The sequence below is a fragment of the Entelurus aequoreus genome, linkage group LG14, assembly GCF_033978785.1.
Source record: "Entelurus aequoreus isolate RoL-2023_Sb linkage group LG14, RoL_Eaeq_v1.1, whole genome shotgun sequence".
NCBI classification, from domain to species: domain Eukaryota; kingdom Metazoa; phylum Chordata; class Actinopteri; order Syngnathiformes; family Syngnathidae; genus Entelurus; species Entelurus aequoreus.
This window is the reverse complement of record NC_084744.1, coordinates 59,245,392-59,271,121: the sequence shown is the minus strand read 5'-3', so window position 1 is coordinate 59,271,121 and position 25,730 is coordinate 59,245,392. Positions and strand designations below refer to the sequence as shown.

Here is a 25,730-nt window from a genome sequence, read left to right as displayed (position 1 = left end):
ATGGCTGGTTGGACTTGACTTGTAAGTAACATAAAAAAATCATTGTGCGAATCGATTATTTTAAAACATATTTGGCAAACTCCCAGATAAATGCACAACTTATATTATAATAAGGATTCCAATGAACATTTTACTAACCAGAGATGTTTTGCAGAGGAGTTTTGTTGCGTAAACTTCCCAAATTTTGTTAGAGCTTTGTGGTGAACTGTGAAAACAAGGGTTTGGTTGGTGCTCAGATTGCACGACGAGTGACCACTGCGATTATCCAGCCAGCGGCGAATACACACATACCTCCTATTAGTACGGCAATCCCAGTTAACATGGCAAAGGACATCCTGTTTTTCACCCCCTACTAAACAATACACATCAGACTGCCAACATAATGTATTTACGTCATATTTCTGCTTTCCAGACCCACAAATCTCAGCCAAAGAGCCAGTCCAGCAGCCTTCACCGTTACGACAAGGTGCGGGATGCCTCGTCCGAGTCGACGCCCCCTAATAAGATGCTGCGGCGCTCAGATGAGAGCCCTGTCAACAGGCACGTTGACAGCGCAGGACACGGCAAGGCAAAAATCTCGCACACGGTTCGGGCCAAAAATGGTAAGTCAGAACTTTGGAGTGTCGCACATGTGTTTTGTCTGCAGACAGAATACGACATGTCTTGTTTGTGACCGCGGAGTTCCAAAATGTTTATTTTTTTAAATGCAACCATTTTAATTTCCCGCTTTCTATGTTGAGATGTAATATGTATTGTTAATGTTTGTAATGTATGAAAGAACAAAGAGGTCAATGTCACCATTTAAAAAAAGTTGAGTTGCAACTAACTCGTGATAAGATAACAATAGTAACACAATGCAGATATTGTTATACAAAGTATTACATTATCTATGTCAGTGTTTTTCAACCACATATAGTCTGGTGTGCCGTGGGAGATTATCTAATTTCACGTATTTGGGTTAAAAATATTTTTTGCAAACCAGTAATTATAGTCTGCAAATGATGTGTTGTTGTTGAGTGTCGGTGCTGTCTAGAGCTCCGCAGAGTAACCGTGTAATACTCTTCCTTATCAGTAGGTGGCAGCAGGTAGCTAATTGCTTTGTAGATGTTGGAAACAGCGGGAGGCATTGTGAAGTTAAAAAGGTGTCTAATGCTTAAAGGCCTACTGAAATGAATTTTTTTTATTTAAACGGGAATAGCAGATCCATTCTATGTGTCATACTTGATCATTTCGCGATATTGCCATATTTTTGCTGAAAGGATTTAGTATAGAACAACGACGATAAAGTTCGCAACTTTTGGTCGCTGATAAAAAAAAAAAGCCTTGCCTGTACCGGAAGTAGCGTGACGTCACAGGAGGAAGGATTCCTCACAATTCCCCGTTGTTTACAATGGAGCGAGAGAGATTCGGACCGAGAAAGCGACAATTACCCCATTAATTTGAGCGAGGATGAAAGATTCGTGGATGATGAACGTTAGAGTGAAGGACTAGAGTGTAGTGCAGGGTGTATCTTTTTTCGCTCTGACCGTAACTTAGGTACAAGGGTTCATTGGATTCCACACTTTCTCCTTTTTCTATTGTGGATCACGGATTTGTATTTTAAACCACCTCGGATACTATATCCTCTTGAAAATGAGAGTCGAGAACGCGAAATGGACATTCACAGTGACTTTTATCTCCACGACAATACATCGGCGAAGCACTTTAGCTACAGAGCTAACGTGATAGCATCAGGCTCAAATGCAGATAGAAACAAAATTTAAAAAAACCCTGACTGGAAGGATAGACAGAAGATCAACAATACTATTAAACCATGAACATGTAAATACACGGTTAATAATTTCCAGCTTGGCGAAGCTTAACAATTGAAGCTAACTTAGCTACGGAGCGGCGGCGGGCGTTGTAGCTTTCGACGACACCCCGGCCAACATCAGAGTCGGCAAGAAACATATATTTCCCCAAAGTTACGTACGTGACATGCACATAGCGTCACGCACGTACGGGCAAGCGATCAAATGTTTGGAAGCCAAAGCTGTACTCACGGTAGCGCTTCTGCTATCCAGCTCAAACACAACACAACCTCCTGGTGTTGCTACAGCCAGCCGCTAATACACAGATCGCACCTACAACTTTCTTCTTTGCAGTCTCCAATGTCCATTAAACAAATTGCAAAAGATTCACCAACACAGATGTCCAGAATACTGTGGAATTTTTCGATGAAAACAGAGCAGTTTGTATGGTGACACATTGGGTCCGAATACTTCCGTTGCCGTCGTGACGTCACACGCATACGTCCTCATACATAGATGTTTTCAAGCGGAAGTTTCCCGGTACATTTAAAATTGCACTCTATAAGTTAACCCGGCCGTATTGGCATGTGTTGCAATGTTAAGATTTCATCATTGATATATAAACTATCAGACTGCGTGGTCGGTAGTAGTGGGTTTCAGTAGGCCTTTAAACCAAAAATAAACAAAAGGTGAGTGTCCCTAAGAAAAGGCATTGAAGCTTAGGGAAGGCTATGCAGAACGAAACTAAAACTGAACTGGCTACAAAGTAAACAAAAACAGAATGCTGGACGACAGCAAAGACTTACTGTGGAGCAAAGACGGCGTCCACAATGTACATCCGAACATGACATGACAATCAACAATGTCCCCACAAAGAAGGATAAAAACAACTTAAATAGTCTTGATTGCTAAAACAAAGTAGATGCGGTAAATATCGCTCAAAGGAAGACAGGAAACTGCTTCAGGAAAATACTAAAAAAAGAGAAAAAGCCACCAAATTAGGAGCGCAAGACAAGAACTAAAACACTACACACAGGAAAACGGCAAAAAACTCAAAATAAGTCACAGCGTGATGTGACAGGTTGTGACAGCACACCTACTTTGAGACAAGCGCTATAGTGATGCATGCTTGGTTATGGTTTAAAGTCACATCCAACAATTGCGACAACGACTTTTGAGTTTCGTTTTTTAATGATTTCTGCTGGTGGTGTGCCTCCGGATTTTGTCAACGCAAAAAATGTGCCTTGGCTCAAAAAAGGTTGAAAAATGTAACTGACAGAGCAAACATTTCTAGAAATTGTGTTCTTACAAAAAATATTTGATAAACTACAGGTGGGGAAAATTATATTCTCCGACGGCTGATTCTGAATAAATGGACAAATGTCCAAATATCGATTATTTATGTACAGTACAGGCCAAAAGTTTGGACACACCTTCTCATTTCAATGTGTTTCCTTTATTTTCATGACTATTTACATCGTAGATTGTCACTGAAGGCATCAAAACTATGACACCTGTGAAGTGAAAACCATTTCAGGTGACTACCTCTTGAAGCTCATGGAGAGAATGCCAAGAGTGTGCAAAGCAGTAATAAGAGCAAAGGGTGGCTATTTTGAAGAAACTAGAATATAAAACATGTTTTTAGTTATTTCACCTTTTGTTGTTAAGTACATTACTCCACATGTGTTCATTCATAGTTTTGATGCCTTCAGTGACAATCTACAATGTAAATAGTCATGAAAATAAAGAAAACACATTGAATGAGAAGGTTGTGTCCAAACATTTGGCCTGTACTGTATATATTATATGTATATTTATATGTACTTCATATATATTTATTTATATAAATAAAATATTTATAATATGTATATAGATACATGTATATATATATAATCTAATCCAAAAAAAGTAAATAACGCAATACCGCATACATATATATTATTGACGATCAAATATAATGCATTTATAATATATAAAACAATGCAATATAATAATTAAAGATGCATACGTAATTGATTTATAATCAAATTGTAGCCTTAAATCGTAATGGATTCGTAAAGTACCCAAAGATTCCCACCTCAAAAGCACACCTTTCTTTCACAGTGTTTAAACAGGTTGTTTCATGAAATGCTGACGTCCCATTTTTTTTATCAGCAAAAAAAAATCACTTTCACCTTTAAATAATCGATAGCAAAATAAAATGTCTATAGAAAGACAGTTATCACTATACTGTCCTTATATGTTGCACTGCATTGATCAGAATTCATGCTCATTGCATTAGTTTAGCACAATTATAAGTTTTCATGGTTGGCTTTCTTCTCAAAACATACTTTAAACATTTAAGGTTGGTGCTACAGGGTTTATTAAAAACAATGCAACAACTCCATTTTTCCACAGTATTTTCACAATTGGTTTTAAAAATCATTAAAAAGCAACTCCTCATTCCTGGCCAGCAATACAATCATTATGTAATGTTAGTGTTGTGATACTGTGATAACAAATAACAATGACAATAAATATAATGTTAATGTATAAATAATTACGGTATACTAATTACAATCAGTTCAAGGGGAAATTAATTTTACAGTCTGCTGTATAAAATGTTGCATACCATACATACAGTCATGGTCAAAAGTTTACATACACTTGTAAAGAACATAATGTCATGGCTGTCTTGAGTTTCCAATCATTTCTACAACTCTTATTTTTTTGTGATAGAGTGATTGGAGCACATACTTGTTGGTCACAAAAAACATTCATGAAGTTTGGCTCTTTTATGAATTTATTATGAGTCTACTGAAAATGTGAGCAAATCTGCTGCGTCAAAAGTATACATACAGCAATGTTAATATTTGGTTACATGTGCCTTGGCAAGTTTCACTGCAATAAGGTGCTTTTGGTAGCCATACACAAACTCCTGGTTGAATTTTTGACCACTCTTCTTGACAAAATTGGTGCAGTTCAGTTAAATGTGTTGGTTTTCTGACATGGACTTGTTTCTTCAGCATTGTCCACACGTTTAAGTCAGGACATTTGGAAGGCCATTCTAAAACCTTCATTCTAGCCTGATTTAGCCATTCCTTTACCACTTTTGACGTGTGTTTGAGGTCATTGTCCTGTTGGAACACCCAACTGCGCCCAAGACCCAACCTCCGGTCCGATGAGTTTAGGTTGTCCTGAAGAATTTGGAGGTTATCCTCCTTTTTCATTGTCCATTTACTCTCTGTAAAGCACCAGTTCCATTGGCAGCAAAACAGGCCCAGAGCATAATACTACCACCACCATGCTTGACGGTAGGAATGGTGTTCCTGGGATTAAAGGCCTCACCTTTTGTCCTCCAAACATATTCTGGGTATTGTGGCCAAACAGCTCAATTTTTGTTTCATCTGACCACAGAACTTTCCTCCAGAAGGTCACAAAGGTCCATGTGATGTCAGACTTTTGACCACGACTGTAACTTAACCACACTGACAAATGTTTGCAAGCTACTTTATCTGTTCTTTTAACTTGTATGATGTGATTAAAAACGTTGTGAAAATGGCCACCTTGAATTACTTGATGAAAAATATGATGAGTCATGTCATTTGTTTTTAGGGACCAGTGAATCTCCTCATGAGAACGCTCAGAACAACAGCGCCCACCATGGTGCCGACTCGCATTCAGCTCAGAGCAAGCCTGTGGAACGAGTAAGAGGGTGTTTGGCGTTGATTGAAAACCTGGGCGATTATATGATCGTGATCGTTGACCGTGATTAATTTTGAGTTTGATCACGGTCATCAGCTGTAAGCATATTTCCTCGATCAAACATGGCGGAACTGTCTGTTAGAAGTTACCGCAGTAGTAAACAGTAGGGAAGCAACAATGCTTTGTACAATCCACCTTTACTGATCGTGATCGTGTGTGTGAATGTGTGTTTGTGTACGTTTGCGTGTGTTTTTGGGAAAGTGTTTGTGTCCGTGACCTGTTACACCGTGCGAAAATCAGTCTCGTCACAACATATTTAATGTTCAATCAGCGTTGTGCCTCTTCCCTTTACACAGCTAGAAATGCAGCCCAGAATAACAAAATAAAGAAATATGACAAACACGAGCGTAGAAGTTGAAACAGCATTTAGGAGCAGCGACTTTAGTGACACCCTTTAATTTTACTATCTGCTGCAGCACACTAGTAATCCTGCCCTGAATACAGACTTGCAGGCAGTCACAGGAGTCTTTATTAGTCCTGACTAGGATTAATAAAAACACACCCTCTAGTTTAATCAGAATAAGGCATTTTTTATATCTAAATGTCAGAGTTTTTGTTTGTGTCTGCAAAGATTAAACTCCTCTGACATAACATGTACTAAAAAACTCTGAAGACAGACACTTTGTGTTCAAATCTTTTTGAGTTTGTGCATAAGAAAACAAATTTTTCCTGGAATAATCATTAAACTTATTTTACAGTACCGTATTTTCTGGACTATAAGGCGAACTTAAAATCCTTTTTTTTCCCCTCAAAACTCGACTGTGCGCAAATGTAAGGAATAAGTTTGGTTGAGCTGACCCACTTCAAAGCAATATTATTTGGTACATGGTGTAATGATAAGTGTGACCAGTAGATGGCAGTCAAACATAAGAGATACGTGTAGGCTGCACCGTTTGATGTGCTTCAACATAGGAGTATTATTATGGTGTGTGTATAAGGTAAGACATATTATCTGGTGTTTTGTTTCGCAATATTATGCAGAAGCAACTTTTCTTACCTTCTGGTACCTGCTGATCTGTATTTGGGATCTGCATAAAACCTGAAAAATTGCGCGCATCTGCCTTCGTAGTCCGTGGTGACACCTTAGTCAATAAGCTTGTTCTTTTTCCTCTATCTTCTTGTTATGGGATATTCATCCTCAGCTGTTGCCATTTCTAATATAAAGTAGTGTAAAGTTATTATTTATATCTGTCAGTAAACTCGCCATGAAAGCGCTAAAACATACCGGTGTAGTGAGTTCACATTATTCACCCAAGGAACTTGAGTTATTAGAGAGTTCCGGTCGGACGTTTTTTTCACGGGACACATTTCCGGTGTTGTTTCCGGATGAGGAGATGCTGCTCCGTTATTTGTTTTAAGTAAAGTCTGAATGTCATTAAAACAGTTAGCTCCATCTTTTGACACTTCTTCCACTCCCGTCCTTGCACGCTACACCGCTACAACAAAGATGACGGGGTGGAGACGCTGTCGAAGGTGAGCCTCGTAAATAAGACCGCCCACAAAACGGCGCTTCCGGAAGCGACTGTCAGAAAGCGGTTTGAAGATGATCTGTAAAACATCATCTATGCAACATTTTGACCAACGAACTACCATTACATGTTATGTAGACCACAAGGAAGTGTTTTACATTTAGAAAAAAATTATAATAATGTGACTCCTTTAATGCGCCCTTTAATCCGGTGTGCCTCATATATGAAAAAAGATAAAAAATAGACCATTCATCGGCAGTGCGCTTTATAATCCGGTGCGCCCTATGGTCCGGAAAACATGGTACTCAAATTCAAACTGCTTTTTATTGTAATTTTATTCAATATATGCTACAGTATTTGAGTTTTAAAAACTCCACGATTTGGGTCACCACTTGTTGTTTGCCAAAGCACTGGTGAGAAGCACTGATGTATACAACTAAAGAGTACAAATAATAATTTGTCATTTGAAAGTGTTGTTTAGTAAATGTTAACTTGAAGTAGAAGTATTTCAGTATTCGGTAAACAAAGTATCATTGGTGTACTGAATGCCGTAAGACTTTTATGCACTTTTTGATGACAAGCAAAATAACAAAAGAACTTCGAGAGAGAAAAAAAGTTGTCTTTACTCCCACAAAATGTACCGAAAAAGAAGCAAAACCGAGGTACGGACCGGAGTGTGGGTTGCCTGTACTGTAAGCACAATTATATATACAAAACAGTCAGTTGTCAGCTGTTAGCATATATTATTACCTCGATCAAACATGGCAGAAATGTCTGTCACAAGAAGATACTGCAATACTAGGGAAGCAACGGTAAACTCTATACACCTGCACGGGACAATCCGACTTTAATTAAAAAAAGATAATCGTGATATTAATCGAGATCGGATGCTATGAAAAAGTAATTGTGATAATTTTTTGCCATATCGCCCAGCCCTACTTTCTTAACTACACATGACCATATGCAATACACTATGCAAGCCGTGATGCACTGTTTTCTATCAAATTGTCCTTTTTCACCATTTTCCCTTACAGTGAACATATTAATGAGTGGTTTATCTCATTGAAATAGAAATGCAACTATGTCTTGTCATGACCAGGAACCAGCGGATGACTGGACAGAACACATCAGCTCTTCTGGGAAGAAGTACTACTATAACTGTAGAACTGAGGTCTCCCAGTGGGAGAAGCCCAAGGACCTGTTGGAGAGGCAAGCTCCCCCTGTTATGACTACTGACATTGTTCCTTGCTTATTGGAATGTTTTTCTATTGTAACTTCTGCTTTGCATTTCCTCCAGAGAGCAACGGCAGAGGGACTCAGTCAAGTTGCCAGCAAACAGTTTCCCACGGGACATGGACTACAGACAAGAGGCCTTACAGGACAAATCTACAAGTAAGTGTGAGCGTGCGTTGCAGGATTTAAAGTGTTGTTTTTGAAGCTGCGACTTACCGTATTTTTCCCACCACAAGGCACACTTAAAGTCCTTTTATTTTCTCAAAAATCAACATTGTGCCTTATAACCTGGTACGCCTTATATATGTATTCTGGTTGTGCTTTTTCTGGTTTTGGTACATGGTATAATAAGTGTGATCAGTAGAGGGCAGTCACACGTAAGAGATACTTGTGGACTGCAGGTTGACAACTGTTCAATAAATGACCTGAGCAGGTACCAGTAAACAAGCAAGACCAAATTTTTTATTGTTTCATAGGGAATAAAGAACATTACATATGGCACCCAAAAATCTGTGAAAATGTTTTAATTTGACTTTTGTGTCCATGTTGATGTGAAATGGTCTGAAATTATATTTATTATGGTCTTAAAAAAAGTCTTACAGTCTTAGATTTGACCTGCAGAGACCCTGTTGTACAGTGGTATTAAAGGGTGTTCTGATCCGGGATTCATTTTTGCTGCCAATTCTGATACCGATCATCCATACGTGAAATCAGTTACTACAACCACATGTATTAACTGTAATTGTTTGAATTTGTTATGAAGAGTGCCACTTACTGTATGATCTTAAAAAAGAACAAAGAAAATCACCTTAGTTTTTTGGAAGTGAAATAGTGGGTCATATTACAATACACATTTGTGAATCAGTCCAGTGGTATGTCGTTGCCTGGGCAGTATTGGCCCTACCGGTTGTGATACTTAATGATTTTTCTTTTCAAATTTTAATCACAATTCTAATCAGCAGAAAGACACAGGACCAACAACAAAAAATGTTGGCAACATCTTGCTGCGTGTTTAGATAACGATACAAAACAAACAATTTTTGGAAGGTATGGCTCCATTTTTTGCACAAAAGTCCACCACGTTGGCGACCGTTTAAACATGTACAACTTCTTAAATGCTATTACCGACTTGTGTACCACTCTTTGCAGTGTAGATCTGCTTTCTGAAGCAATATTGAACGATGTTACAATTGTGCTACTAGAGTTTCAAACATGGGAAATCAGTTATTTGCTGGTTCTTAAAAATGTCTTATACAAAGGTTATTTTGATTACACTCTGGCTGGGCACAACTCGATTTGTAGACTTGTTGACAGCTGCCTGAGACAACATATTGGAATTGTTTCATCAATTGTCTCCTTTCGATCGCCTGTAATTGTCCACACACAGCCAAGCTTAAGTCTGCCGGTAAAAAAAAAAAAAAATCATTGTGTGTTCTGCTTCAGTCCACCACCACTACCAATTGGAAACAACTGTTAGTTTTCAGCCTAGTTGTATACACATTGAGCGAACATGATCCATCTAAGCATCAGAAGCAAAGGGTTATAACTCATGACCATGTGTTGATTAACCCCAATGACATTCAATCAATAAAAACTCTCTGGAGTATTGATGATACAGCATTGGCTAGCCATACTATCACATTCACATTGGTTTTGCTAGTTCTCTTCTGTGCTGCTATGGAACCTTTTAGTCTGAATCGCTTGCAATGCTTGCAGAACGACTAGAAAACAAAGTGACTTGTCTATCCACAGTGATACTGAAACAATGCTCCAATGGTCAATATACAGTCGTGGTCAAAAGTGTACGTACACTTGTAAAGAACATAACGTCATGGCTGTCTTGAGTTTCCAATAATTTCTACAACTCTTATTTTTTTGTGATAGTGATTGGAGCACATACTTGTTGGTCACACAAAACATTAATGAAGTTTGGTTCTTTTATGAATTTATTATGGGTCTACTGAAAATGTGAGCAAATCTCCTGGGTCAAAAGTATACATACAGCAATGTTAATATTTGGTTACATGTCCCTTGGCAAGTTTCACTGCAATAAGGCGCTTTTGGTAGCCATCCACAAACTTCTGCTTGGATTTTTGACCACTCCTCTTGACAAAATTGGTGCAGTTCAGCTAAATTTGTTAGTTATCTGACATGGACTTCTTTCTTCAGCATTGTCCACACGTTTAAGTCAGGACTTTGGGAAGGCCATTTTAAAACATTAATTCTAGCCTGATTTAGCCATTCCTTTACCACGTGTGTTTGGGGTCATTGTCCTGTTGGAACACCCAACTGCGCCCAAGACCCAACCTCCGGGCTGATGATTTTAGGTTGTCCTGAAGAATTTGGAGGTAATCCTCCTTTTTCATTGTCCCATTTACTCTCTGTAAAGCACCAGTTCCATTGGCAGCAAAATATTTTCAGTAGACCCATAATAAATTCATGAAAGAACCAAACTTCATGGATGTTTTTTGTGGCCAACAAGTATGTGCTCCACACTCTATCACAAAAAAATAAGAGTTGTAGAAATGATTGGAAACTCAAGACAGCCATTTGAAAAAAAAAAGTTTTCATTTATTTATTTCAGGCAATGACATAAAAAAATAATAATTAAAAAAAAAAGTACAGAGTTGACAACACATAATATAAATTAATATAGTGCAAAAGGTAATGTACATTATGTAAGCATGATTGTCCAGTTTTGCCTGAAAGGGAGTGGGAAGAAGATAATTTATTTAATCCCACCCCCAGTTCTCCATTCAGTGATTATTCACATGAGTTTCACTGTTACTTTGTTTAAGGATTGTAATACAAATGTTGTATCATAGTAGCATTACCACAGGTAACAATAATTATTACACTGTAACAATAATTTGTATCAACAATATAGGAAGAATGAATATAATGGTAATAGACAAAATACCAACATTGGTATTAGACAACATAGCAATAATGACATTGTTCTTTACAAGTGTATGTAAACTTTTGACCACGACTGTATAGTCAAGGTATTGGATATTGCGCAGAAGGGCGTTCACTATCGCAGTTGTCCATTTCTGTGGGAAACCCCAACAATGGTCTCGCTGTCTTTGGATCTGTAATGTAAGCAAGTTCCTTTCTACTTGTCTTTTCAGAGAACACTTCAGGGGACCAATCTAGCGCGTCCAATTCGGGGCATGTGTGCTCTTCCTCACAGAGCCTAAACACAACGTCCGTCCCCACGACCACGACCACGTCCTCGTCCTCTTCCACGGCCCAGTTAACTCAAAGCGTCCAGTCCCCGTCTCCGGCGCTACTTCAGGACCCGGCCCTGCTGCGCCAGCTCCTGCCCGCACTTCAAGCTACTCTGCAGATGAGCAATGGAGGGATGGACATGGCGAAGCTCAATGAGGGTGAGGATGATATGTAGATATCATTTCATCATATCATATTGTGCTTATTATTGCTGCTTTTAACATGTAAGAAGAGGTGTCTGTTATGTCCTAACAGTCCCAAGAAAAGTCCTAACACTCTTGATTTTATAGTGCCCCTAAATGTTGTGTACACAGCTCATAAAGCTTCCGGTTTGTTCCTTGCCTGTTAGTGTTTGTTTTTGAACCAGTTTTTAGTGGCTGTTCCTAACCAGGATGTGCCGATTAGACACGAGCATGCTTGTAAAGTTTCATTTTTAATAAGCTGTCTGTTGACGGTGATGTCTATGTACAGATGTGTATTTTTGTTTCTACTGTTTTCTAACATCGCTGTACTTTAGCGCTGCACCCACTTGTTGTGTGTCACTCACCTGTATGTTTGTGTGTGTGTGTTTGCGTTTCCTCTTCCTCCAGTCTTGGCAGCTGCTGTCACCCAAGCTTCCTTGCGGTCTGTGCTTCATAAGCTCCTCACTGCTGGACCCGCTTTCAACATCACTGCTCTGCTCTCAGCTGCTCAGCACGCCAACCAAGGTACGAGCTCCACGCTGTTTTTCCACCACCTGCTGGTGCTAACCCTGTACCTTGTCGACGGTCCGACTGTCCTTTATGTCCCTAACTCAGTTTGCTGAGTGCAGCCTCAAACCCACTGTTGTCACTGACCTTCACGCAGAGAAGTTTCACACAACGTTAACTTTGAGTCTACAGTCTGAGACCAGACTGGGGTTGCAAAGGGGTGGAAAGTTTCCGGGAAATTTACGGAAATTTACCACAGGAAGTTAAGCTCGGGAAGTTTGGAAACATTGACCATTTTTTGATTATTCAAAGTTGGACACCGTCCATGAGAATTAATGGGAATTAATGGGGAATTACAATAATAATATATTATTGGGCACTTGTCTATATGCTGCTGCATTTTTATGGCATTTTTGACGTAGTTCTTTGCACAGTATTTGCTAGGAGTGTAACGGTACACAAAAATTTCGGTTCGGTACGTACCTCGGTTTAGAGGTCACTGTTCGGTTCATTTTCAGTACAGTAAGAAAACAACAAAATATACATTTTTGGGTTATTTATTTACCAAATTTGCAAAATCTTCCACCAAAAATATTTTTCTTCGTGCAATATTTGATGTGAAGTAATCGGAACCTTGGATAGGTCCATAATTCATAATAACATTGATTTTGATTCAATATTATGTTTTGAGCAATGACCGTTTGAAAGAAAAAAAAAACAGCTTTCTTTTATTAGTCAACATTGCAACTTTTTCTAAATTAAGCTTTTTTATTTCACTTTTGTTATGTTTTTGTTTATTTTAATAGTATTTTTAGAATGTGCCGTGGGCCTTTAAAACATTAGCTGTGGGCCGCAAATGGCCTCCGGGGCACACTTTTGACACCCCTGCTATAGATAATAAAATATTAAATCTGATAAATCTATGGATAAAAAGCAGAGCCTGGCGACGCATGCGCGTTTATCATAACTCTCTCGCTCTCTCTGTCTCTGCCCCTCCCTCACCAATGCTGCTGCGCGCACAATTTGTTTTGTTTTTAACCCCTTCTTAACCCTGAACGTACATTGAAAATACACGCAACCCTAACTCAAAATGCCGGACATTTGAGGCATTTAAGAAACTTCGCCTGGACAGCCCCGCAAAAGAGGACATGTCCGGTGATAAGAGGACGTATGGTCAGTCTATCGTAGCCTGTTAGCTGCTAGCATGCCGTGTGTTGTGCCTCGGTGTGCTTGTTTACACAACGTGCGTTACGCTACTTAATATGTCCGTGTGGAAACTCGTTCGGTAGACCTCCGAACCGAACCGGAACCCCCGTACCGAAACGGTTCAATACAAATACACGTACCGTTACACCCCTAGTATTTGCAAATGTACACAGCCTTTCCGCCTACTTTGGTTGGGGTGAAATGTGTTTGTGGCATTATTCTGTTTGTATTTATTTATTCTTGTAAAACACTAATGCAATGCCACACACAGATATAAATAGTCAGCTAAACAACTGGAGTAGTCTTTAAAAATATTTTACCGAAGGCCAAATGAATAGAAATAGGCGAGATGAATAAATGAACACTCACTCAGCATGCTAAATCAAACTATAACCTACATTCTTGTATGACAACAGAATGGCTAGCAGAACAGAAGGCAGAGGAAACTACACCTTTTGATTTAGTATTTGCTAGTTGAACTTTGCAGATCACAAAAAAGGTAAATTCGGATCGCTAACGTTGTTAGCATAAATTAATGGGATTTAACATAGAGAAAATTAGCATCACGGCTAACGGAGAAATATTTTCGGTTCATTATGAGACTGGTGGTACATAAACCTAGCTAGCTAGATCTATTGGCCCCCAAATCATTTAACAAGTACAGGAACAGCTAGCTAGCTTGAGTGGAAATCTGCTGGAGTAGTCTACAGTCATACAGTAACAAGCAATTACACCTCTATTACACTTAAATACCATAGATCAAATATATTTACCCCAGTAATATCATCAAAACTTACCTGACTGGATGAAGTCCTTGGGCTCAAATACTAGTGTGGCCTCAATAGCCCTGCTTTAGTGTGCTGGGAATTATCTGTGCATGTGATGGAGGAATGCACTGCACATGTGATGGAGGAATGCACTGTGCAGGGTTGAAATTTTACTGAATTTGCATTAAATCAGGTTGTTTTAGCTAATAATCATGCTGCAAGTTCTAGCATGTTGCATTCAATGTTTATTCCCATTAATTTCCCATTAATTCCCGTTAATTCTCATTAATTCCCATACATTCCCGTTGATTCCCATGGAAAGTTTCCAACTTTGAATATTCTCTTAATTTTGCAACCCTAACCACTATTAGATATGTTGTTTAGGCAAAACTAATATAACTACAATGTCACTACAATGCAGACCTTAACCAAGGCTACATTTTTAGAATAATCTGTCCATTGGCAATTTACAGACCTGATGTAGACTTAGTCCACACGTGCCAAACTCAAGGCCCAAGGGCCATGTCTTAGACTTAGACTTCATTTTATTGTCACTCAAATTTGAACTTTACAGTACAGACAAGAATGATTAGTACATTGTTTGATTGCTTTGCTTATAAATGATAAATGGGTTATACTTGTATAGCGCTTTTCTACCTTCAAGGTACTCAAAGCGCTTTGACAGTATTTCCACATTTACCCATTCACACACTGATGGCGGGAGCTGCCATGCAAGGCGCTAACCAGCAGCCATCAGAGGCAAAGGGTGAAGTGTCTTGCCCAAGGACACAACGGACGTGACTAGGAAGGTAGAAGATGGGAATTGAACCCCAGTAACCAGCAACACTCCGATTGCTGGCACAGCCACTCTACCAACTTCGCCACGCCGTCCGTGCTTAATCCATTCCATCATTTAATTCCACATACAGATATACTGAAGGTCTTAAGTGTTGTACGTGCATACAAATGTTTTAAATTGCATTTTTCTCTAAGATTATATTTGTCCTCTTTTTTTGAGAATTGTTGTATATTCTTGGGTAGCAGGTTATAGTTTGCTTACTTTAGCTGTTTGCAAATTCACTATGTTGTGGAATTTCAGTATTTTTGATTCAATAAATAAAGGGTTTGTATGTTCTCTATATCCAACATTACATATTCTAACTGATCTTTTTTGTAACACTGTTAATGAATGAAGTGTACTTTTGTAGTTATTTCCCCATATTTCTACACAATAACTCAGATATGGTAACACTAGCGAGCAGTAGAGAATATGAAGGGACTTTTGGTCTATAGGGTTTGTAGCTATACTGTGTTTAGAACCAAAGACTATACTGGTGGTTTTATTCGTATTTAAAACCAGTCTTGCTATTCACCCATTCAAACACTGCATTCAAGTCCTTGGAAAGGACGGAGTTAAGTTCACTTATGGTAGAATCAGAAGCAGAATTAAAGTTGGTTAAAACTAGTTTTTGGCCTTTAAACTGTTGTACATTAAATCATACCAGCATATTCTTTATTTTCAGTGTTTTGTACTGTATGTTAATAACTCAAAATAATCCATACCCTCCGTAGTTATTGAGACGTTTTTGTGATCAAATAAATGCCGTTGTCAAGTTTATTTATGACTTATGTTACTAACAAGTGAAATAACAATATTCTTTATTTCATGGATGTTTTATTAATAGATTTTCATGTCACATGTAAGTCCTAAACAAACTGGACTGTATTCATTGAAATAATGAGTGTGAATCATTTTGAGGACAAGAGTACGTCTACACTTTGATCAGTCTGTTTGCTTTGGAGTGTCTTACGTAAATGGATCACAGTCTTACTCGTCTTCATTGATCTTACGTCATAACCTCCGCAGCCCAGCACTCCAGTCAGTCGCCTGCATCTCTGACATCAGACACATCGTCGCCTCGGCCTTACGTTTCGCCACGGAATGGCACGCAGCAGGGCAACCAGAAAACCCCCAGCGGCGGCACATCTTTGCAGACTAGAGTGAGGCAACACTTTTTAAGCTTTGTGTTAACTCACCTTGCTGCTGTGGCAACCCTTATTTTGTCCGATAAATCTTCCACTCTTTCCGTCTCCTTTTGCATCTGCAGGGTGGTACATCTTCCGCTAAGCAAGGCCCTACCCCCCTGGCTCAGACTTTGGAGAAGCGCCCAGAGGACCCCAGGACTCTCCAGCAAAGAAGGTAGTTATGATGCAGCAATGTTGATTCCCAACATCTCCTGATTTTCCCAAAAATTAAGGCATTGTGAAATCCGCATTTTTAAACATTCATTTTTATGTCAAAATATCACTTAAATTTTTATGAAATATTTAAAAAAAAACAAACGATGTAAACACAGCCGCAAGTACTCACTGTTCCTCTTGTCTAAATGCTGAACTGAGGTCCAGGACGGGGCCCCCAAATAAGCTCGCTAGTTAGCATCAACTAGCTGGCTTACTTGCTGTCGTTACCGGCTTTCTATTTGGATGATTACAATTTAAACATTGTTAGTTCCGTAACTAGAGATGTCCGATAATATCGGCCTGCCGATAAATGCTTTAAAATGTAATATCGGAAATTATCGTTATCGTTTTTTTTATTATCGGTATCGTTTTTTTTGTGTTTTTTTTTTATTAAATCAACATAAAAAACACAAGATACACTTACAATTAGTGCACCAACCCAAAAAACCTCCCTCCCCCATTTACACTCATTCACACAAAAGGGTTGTTTCTTTCTGTTATTAATATTCTGGTTCCTACATTATATATCAATATATATCAATACAGTCTGCAAGGGATACAGTCCGTAAGCACACATGATTGTGCGTGCTGCTGGTCCACTAATAGTAGTAGTACAACAGTTAATTTGACTAATTTTCATTAATTACTAGTTTCTATGCAACTGTTTTATATTGTTTTACTTTCTTTTTTATTCAAGAAAATGTTTTTAATTTATTTATCTTATTTTATAAATTTTTTTAAAAAAAAGGACCTTATCTTCACCATACCTGGTTGTCCAAATTAGGCATAATAATGTGTTAATTCCACGATTGTATACATCTATCGGTTGATATCGGTATCGGTAATTAAGAGTTGGACAATATCGGAATATCGGATATCGGCAAAAAAGCCATTATCGGACATCCCTATCCGTAACCAGTTGTAGTTCTAGTGTATTTATTAGTAGCCTGATTGTAAACAGAGATCACAACACAGGAAGTATATTACCTGAAGGGGCGTGGCAACAGGATAGAGTTGCCAAATGGGAAACATTTTCTCAGTTCCTTGCGTGCATGTTTTAGAATTTTACATTACATTTTTAATGATAATAATGTTAGTAAATTATCTACTAAGAAAAGAAAAAGTTCTATGGTACATTACATGGGACATGTAAAGTATACTTGTAAAGAACATAATGTCATGGCTGTCTTGCGTTTCCAATCATTTCTACAACTCTTATTTTTTTGTGATAGAGTGATTGGAGCACATACTTGTTGGTCACAAAAAACATTCATGAAGTTCGGTTCTTTTATGAATTTATTATGGGTCTACTGAAAAAGTGAGCAAATCTGCTGGGTCAAAAGTATACATACAGCAATGTTAATATAAGATAAGTGTTATAAAAGATAAGACCTTCTGGAGGAAAGTTCTGTGGTCAGATGAAACAAAAATTGAGGCCTTTAATCCTAGGAACACCATTCCTACCGTTAAGCATGGTGGTGGTAGTATTATGCTCGGGGCCTGTTTTGCTGCCAATGGAACTGGTGTTTTACAGAGAGTAAATGGGACAATGAAAAAGGAGGATTACCTCCAAATTCTTCAAGACAACCTAAAATCATCAGCCCGAATGTTGGGTCTTGGGCGCAGTTGGGTGTTCCAACAGGACAATGACCCCAAACACGTCAAAAGTGGTAAAGGAATGGCTAAATCAGGCTAGTATTAAGGTTTTAGAATGGCCTTCCCAAAGTCCTGACTTAAACGTGTGGACAATGCTGAAGAAACAAGTCCATGTCAGAAAACCAACACATTTAGCTGAACTGCAACAATTTTGTCAAGAGGAGTGGTCAAAAATTCAAGCAGAAGCTTGTGGATGGCTACCAAAAGCGCCTTATTGCAGTGAAACTTGCCAAGGGACATGTAAGCAAATATTAACATTGCTGTATGTATACTTTTGACCCAGCACATTTGGTCACATTTTCAGTAGACCCATAATAAATTCATAAAAGAACCAAACTTCATGAATATTTTGTGCGACCAACAAGTATGTGCTCCAATCACTCTATCACAAAAAAATAAGAGTTGTAGAAATGATTGGAAACTCAAGACAGCCATGACATTTTGTTCTTTACAAGTGTATGTCAACTTTTGATCGTGACTGTGTGTTAAAAAGACAGCCAAAAGAGGTTGGTGGATGAGAATAAATCTAAAGGTAAAATGTAGTGTAGAAATGCACACAATTGCAGGAAATGTTGTCTTGATTTTGTAAATTTTCTTTCAGGGTTTGCATGGTAGCACATGCTGATAGAAATTTTGCTCGTTTTTTCCGTCGAGTGCTCACATGCCTGAATATTAAACTTTTCCATCACTTGTCTCTCTTCCTGCAGTCAGGAACTTCTCTCAATGGGATCAAACACAGCTGGTGCTGCGTTGTCCCACGCCGCTTCCAGCAACAGCGGTCAAAGTCACTCTGACGCCCCCAGCTCCTTCACCCCCTCCCTGGCAGCTCACTTTGATGAGAATCTCATTAAACATATCCAAGGATGGCCTTCAGAGAACACTGAGAAACAGGTAATGTGAGAAAATATACAGAACTTTTAGCAATATTGTCTTCTGATTGCATCTTTTTCTCTGACTGCAATAGTTTGGTCCCCACATTTTTAGCCTTGATGCTGAAGTTTAGACAATTCCCGTAATTTCTGGACTATACAGCGCACCGGTATATAAGACGCACCCACCAAATTTTGGAAGAGAAATTTTTTTTCCATATATTAGCCGCATCAGCTGCAGATAGATATGTTGTGAAATGAGGTATTTACGTAGAAAGATTTTCTAAGTAACACGGCAGTAAAACGGCTGATCAAACAAAGCAGAAGTCATCGTCATGTACCCACTAGCTGCGGAAGCAAGGTCTCCGGTCGGTTAAGCAGACGTTTTGGTGAATTTACAGAGGAATGTGTGAAACTGAAACAATGCAAAAAGACTGCCATTGTAAGTTAATAATACTAACACAGACACTTGCAAACTGTTAGCATGTTAGCTAACGCTGACGACGCTAGTTTGATAACATTACGATATTGCGAATTGTTTTAGTTGTATTGTAAAACTTACAAAGGTTGCTTGGAGTGACGGATGAAGAAACCATACAAGTAAAAACGCTCTGGATGACTAGTAGACAGAATAGCACTTGTACTTCCAGTCCATAGCACTAAACAGAAATGACTGCAATGAGTGCGGTGAGCGAACACGTCTAAAATATGGCACCATAGCACAAACAATAACACTATTTCAGTGTTCCATTGGGTGTTTTATGAAAACAATTAGTTGAATACAAAACATTACGGCCGTTAGCGAAGACAAATCCTACAATTAGCTGCACCGTTTTATAAGCTGCGCAGTTCAAAGCGTAGGAAATGAGTAACGACAAATAGTCCTATTTGATTAGCCCTATTTTATGTCTTTAAGCTGTGTTTTTCCACGCCCGTCTCCAACAATGTTTGACCGTAACAAGCGCTATTGTACAGGTCTTCTGATTTTTACATATACACTAACTAGCGATGTGTCGACTCTTCGGTATTGGACGATTTTCAATTAATGCCGATTAGTGAATTTTATTGCTGATCACAAACGTCGCTCTCCTCTGGCTGACACTTATCTTTAGTCTTCCTGCTGACAAGCAGCTGGCAGCTATTTACGTGTGTCCATACACAGTGTGGAGTAATAATAAGATACTACCATAACAGAAAATAAACGGCATTGTTTTGTATCTTTAGTATCATTATCCATGGAGGCCAAGGCTAAACATGTTATACACAGTCAAGAGAATAAGGAACCAGTTTGAATATTGTGTTATTTTTAAAGTGTCAAGCGGAACGTCCCCAACACTAACTGCATCTGCCCAATGTAAAAATATGTCCAACTTGATATTACTGAGTGAGGGATGACACAAATGTTAGCAACACTAGCATAGCTGAGTGAGCCACAGTGCTAGCATCACAGTTTCATTTGAAAAAGTTATGCCAGGTTAAGTTGCTTGCCAAAGAAAACAAGGTGATCAAACTTAGGATGGCATAGACTTTATTTATTTCACAATGGGGAAATGATGTGGTTGCGGTGCAGATTCAAAAAGTCCACAACAAATAAGGTAAAAACAAGAGGGAAACAAAACCGCTCCCTTAAGATAGTTGGCAGTATTTATGTGGTGTAGCAATGTCTGCTTTTTACAAGGCTCGGGTGTGGGCCAGTGTTTCCCAGGTTCAGGGGGCTGGCATAAAAATGGCCATGATGCAAATTGTGAGTGGGGGGAGAAAAACAAGAAGCAAACAAAATACGTTCAGAACCACAAACAAACATTCCTCTGTCGTTTCTTTTTGTTGATCTTCTAAAGTCACAATAATATAACTAATATAGACACTTACACCATGTGTTGCCTTCATTATAACACTTATATAAGACTTTTAAAGTCATTTTGATAGTAAGCTAATACAACTAATACAGACACATCATGTGTTGCCTTCATTATAACACTTATATAAGGCTTTTAATTTGTTGTGGCTCGACACAGAATTTTTTTGCATTTTTGGCCCAATATGGCTCTTTCAATATTTTGGGTTGCTGAAAACCCTGACTGGACTGAAAAAACCACAACATTTCACCCGCGAGCCAAAAAAAAGCGCTTCCCTGAAAAGACAGTTTGTCGCTACACAGTCAAACGACAACAGTTGTATCGGTCACATGGTTTTTTCCTTAAAGTGACAGACACCAAAGGACAGAGCGTCGCTCCTCGTGTTTCATAATACTTCTGTAGTGGTCATCCTACACTACACACTGTCCCTTCTCTGTGTCAGGCGGCCCGGCTGCGCGAGGACATCCACAACATGGGCAGCTTGTACATGTCGGAGCTGTGCACCGAGATGAAGAACCTCCGCTCCCTGGTCCGGGTCAGTGAAATCCAGGCCACACTGAGGGAACAAAGGTGAGGCCACTGACTAAGAAAACAAATGTGCCGTATTTTTCGGAGTATAAGTCGCTCCGGAGTATAAATCGCACCGGCCGAAAATGCATAATGGGGACGGCGTGGCGAAGTTGGGAGAGTGGCCGTGCCAGCAATCTGAGGGTTACTGGTTCAATCCCCACCTTCTACCATCCTAGTCACGTCCGTTGTGTCCTTGAGCAAGACACTTGACCCTTGCTCCTGATGGGCCTGGTTAGCGCCTTGCATGGCAGCTCCCGCCATCAGTGTGTGAATGTGTGTGTGAATGGGTGAATGTGGAAATAGTGTCAAAGCGCTTTGAGTTCCTTAAAAAAAGGTAGAAAAGCGCTATACAAGTACGACCCCATTTACCATAATAAAGAAGGAAAAAAAACATAAGTCGCACTAGAGTATAAGTCGCATTTTTGGGGGAAATTTATTTGATAAAATAAGTTAAGGCTGAAAATAAGGCTGAATAAGTGTACGTTATATGACGCATAAATAACGAACTGAGAACGTGCCTGGTATGTTAACGTAATATACCGTATTTTTCTGACTATTAAGTCACAGTTTTTTTCATAGTTTGGCCGGGGGTGCGACTTATACTCAGGAGCGACTTATGTGTAAAATTATTAACACATTAGCGTAAAATATCAAATAATATTATTTAGCTCATTCACGTAAGAGACTAGACGTATAAGATTTCATGGGATTTAGCGATTAGGAGTGACAGATTGTTTGGTAAACGTATAGCATGTTCTATATGTTATAGTTATTTGAATGACTCTTACCATAATATGTTACGTTAACATACCAGGCACGTTCTCAGTTGGTTATTTATGCCTCATATAACGTAAACTTTTTCAGCCTGTTGTTCACTATTCTTTATTTATTTTAAATTGCCTTTCAAATGTCTATTCCTGGTGTTGGATTTTATCAAATAAATTTCCCCAAAAAATGCGACTTATACTCCAGTGCGACTTATGTTTTTTTCCTTCTTTATTATGCATTTTCGGCCGGTGCGACTTATACTCCGAAAAATACGGTGTTATGGTAAGGGTCATTCAAATGACTATAACATATAGAACATGCTATACGTTTACCAAACAATCTGTCACTCGCTAAATCCCATGAAATCTTCTTCCTCTGTGTCGCTTCTAAACAACTCTGCCAACTCCAAAGGTAGACAATGCGCCGCTTCCTCTTCTATTGGTACGTCGCTTACGTCAGAGTCATTGTCAGAAAAATGGTATATAAATTATCAAAAAACTTTCCGTTCTCTGAGTTCCCAATGAACAGACAAGAGGCTGTCTTTGTTGCACCAAGCAAAGGCTTGGAAAATTCCATTGTGTACGATGGCAGGAGACGGGATGGGGGTTATCTATTGTCATGGAAGACCTGCTCAAGCTGAAGCCAGGACCAGCCCAAGCCCATCTTTTTCTTTTGTGTTATTGTGACCGAAAACAATGACTGTTTACATACTCCCCATTCCTTTGGAAGCAGATGTTGTTGTGTAAACAGGGAGTGTCCAAATAAAGGAGGAGACGTAAACCTTTTTCGTCAGAGCGTGCTAAGACACTAAGAGGTTACAGGTCGACGGCGTCTCTCCTCAATTGAGTCCAAATTAAATTCTGTCTCTGTTTGATTCTTTGCTTCTTGTCTTGTTTAATAGACGTCTTCAGTGTTTGAACCTGACAGTCATCGTCAGTTGCAGTTCCAATTATTCCAGCCTTTCTGAATCCGGACAGGATGGTTTCGGTTGCTGATATACGTCTAGTCTCTTGCGTGAATTAGATAAATAATATTATTTGATATTTTACGGTAATGTGTTAATAATTTCGCACACAAGTCGCTCCAGAGCACTGCAAAAACTGAAATCTAAGTCAAATTAAATATTTCAAATAAGGTTGATATTTGCTTATTTTCTGTCTGATAAGATAATTCTTCTCACTAAGCAAATTTTATGTTAGTATTTTACTTGTTTTAAGGGTTTTGGTCCGAAATGATCTCAGTAAGATATTACAGTTTGTTGCTGAGATTTTATGACCTGTATTGAGTAAAACATGCTCGAAACTAGAATATCAAGTGTTGCAAAGCTGTGTCATCAACACTCACAAGTATAAAACTACCTTTTTAAAATAATAATTTCTTAAAGCATGAAAAAAAAAGCGCATATCATTGTCAAGATAATGGCACTACCATTTACTTAAATTATGAATATTTTTAAACATATTGAGCAAAAAGGTCTCTTTTTTTTCTACCAAGAAAAGTGCACTTGTTATTAGTGAGAATATACTTATTTTAAGGTATTTTTGGGTTCATTGAGGTTTGCTAATTTTACTTGTTTTGGAAAGTCTTGACAAGCAGAATTTTCTTGTTCTATTGGCAGATAATTTCGCTTAGTTCAAGTACAATACCCCTAAATTTTGTATTTTTAGGGACTGCAATGTCCCTTTGGGACAGAGGACCCTATTGAAATTGTAAGGTTTTATTCTTTCTTTCTTATTATTATTCCGCAGCTTTACGCTGTATTTTGACCCCCTTAACATGCTTCAAAACTCACCAAATTTGACACACACATCAGTACTGGCGAACAAAGCGATATAATCAAAAACCCAAACCCCAACACTCAAAATTGTGCTCTAGTGCCCCCTAGGAAGAAAACACAGACAAAACTGCCTCTAACTCCCAGTACGAATGTCGTAGAGACATGAAACAAAAACCTCTATGTAGGTCTGACTTAGACCTACATTTCATACATTAACTTCCTTCAGCAAAAATCAACAGGAAGTTGGCAATTCCCCCTTCAAAACAAAAGTTTACTAAAAACAGTCACTTTTGCCTCTTTGAGCTGTAATTTGACCCCCTTAACATGCTTCAAAACTCACCAAACTGGACACACACATCAGGACTGGCAAAAATTGTGATCTAATAAAAAAAAATAAATAAAAAAAATAAATTGCGCTCTAGCGCCCCCTAGTTTTACTTGTTTTGGAAAGTCTTCACAAGCCGAATTTTCTTGTTCTATTGGCAGATAATTTTGCTTAGTTCAAATACAATACCCCTAAATTTTGTAATTTTTTTTCTTGTTTTTGAACACTGACTTTTTGCAGTGAGTATAAGTCGCACCCCCGGTCAAACTATGAAAAAAAACCTGCGACTTATAATCCGAAAAATACGGTAATGACCCGCTCTTGAAAACACGACTAAATCCATGCCGTCTGCTTCCAGAATCCTGTTTCTGAGGCAGCAGAGCAAAGAGCTGGACAAGCTGAAGAACCAGAACTCTTACATGGTCTGAGCAGAACTGACTGGGACCGGGGACAGCTGCTCCTTGCCTGCCTGTTTATTCCCCTCACAAGAGCAACTGAGAGAGACTGTTAGATGGCAGCGGCTTTTTCCAAAAGGGTGAGCTCCGTCATCCCGAACATGTCCGCCATGTTTGTTTTAGTTTTCCTCCAACCCTCCGCTTGCGAGTCGCTCTCACTTGAGAGGTGAAAAATGACGGCTCACCAAGCTGGACACGAGAGGACCTCAGGCTCTTTTCAAACGGCACCTTCTCGGATTGTGTGTATTGTACCGAGTTTTGTTTTCAGGTGTGTTTAGATGTTGTGGTCAGACAAAGATTAGTTTATTACCTTGAAAAAACAACTGTCCAAACATTATCGGCGACGAGCGGTCGGTGGCAGAAGCGTCCACCTTCCAACACGTGAATCAGACTTTTAATGTACGATCTAGTGGCAGTGATGTTACACCTTTCCTTCCGCTACTATTATCACCATTCCGGTTCTACATGCAGCAGACTCACATTTTACCTTTTTTACATTTTGCTTTGTCCCAATTAATGGAGCTCCTTCCACTAATAATCATAGTAACTTTCAGAATCCGGACGTTTGAAAGCCATTTTGAAGGAGAATTTAAAAAAAAAAAAAAGCCCACGTTTTCGGACCTCGGTCAGCTGCTAGTACATACGAGGTCGTTATGTGATCTCTTGATCCGTTCTGCTTTTTTTTTTTTTTTTTTTTTTTTATGTCAAATTTTCCATTCCTTTTGTGCAGTGTAGCAAGTGCTTGTGTAAAATAGCAAAGTGACTGACTTGGCAGTCATGTAAATTATTGTTAAACATGATTGAGTTTTTGTGGTTGTAGTCATAATGCAAAAATCTAGTTGGAAAGGTTTTTTTTTTTTTTACTATTTCAAAATAAAATTCAACATGGATTTTACTTTGTCAGCTGCTGTGGCTGATCCCTTTCAACACCCCAAAATAATTTGTGCCGTGTGGGTTTACTTTTTTTTTTTTCTATGAACCGAGAGATCACGCCGAGCTACATTTGTACACTTTAACACCCGGAAATGCAATTTATTTTGTGTCTCAGCTGTTTTAGTTACTTTTTTTTTGACTAGATTCCACA

General features: G+C 38.8%; 1 protein-coding gene across 1 annotated transcript in view; it reads left to right on the top strand.

The window, feature by feature from the left end:
- Positions 1-25,358, top strand: part of LOC133665140 (WW domain-containing adapter protein with coiled-coil-like) — a 35,192-nt gene extending 9,834 nt beyond the window's left edge. Inside the window, exons 3-13 of the mRNA XM_062070363.1 lie at positions 413-602; positions 5,385-5,476; positions 8,103-8,212; positions 8,301-8,395; positions 11,368-11,625; positions 12,058-12,174; positions 15,997-16,130; positions 16,238-16,329; positions 18,734-18,917; positions 21,194-21,321; positions 24,550-25,358. Of these exons, the coding sequence (XP_061926347.1) occupies positions 413-602; positions 5,385-5,476; positions 8,103-8,212; positions 8,301-8,395; positions 11,368-11,625; positions 12,058-12,174; positions 15,997-16,130; positions 16,238-16,329; positions 18,734-18,917; positions 21,194-21,321; positions 24,550-24,619 (1,470 nt within the window). The 3' untranslated portion in view covers positions 24,620-25,358. The remainder of the gene's footprint in view (positions 1-412; positions 603-5,384; positions 5,477-8,102; positions 8,213-8,300; positions 8,396-11,367; positions 11,626-12,057; positions 12,175-15,996; positions 16,131-16,237; positions 16,330-18,733; positions 18,918-21,193; positions 21,322-24,549) is intronic.
- Positions 25,359-25,730: the final 372 nt, after the last annotated feature.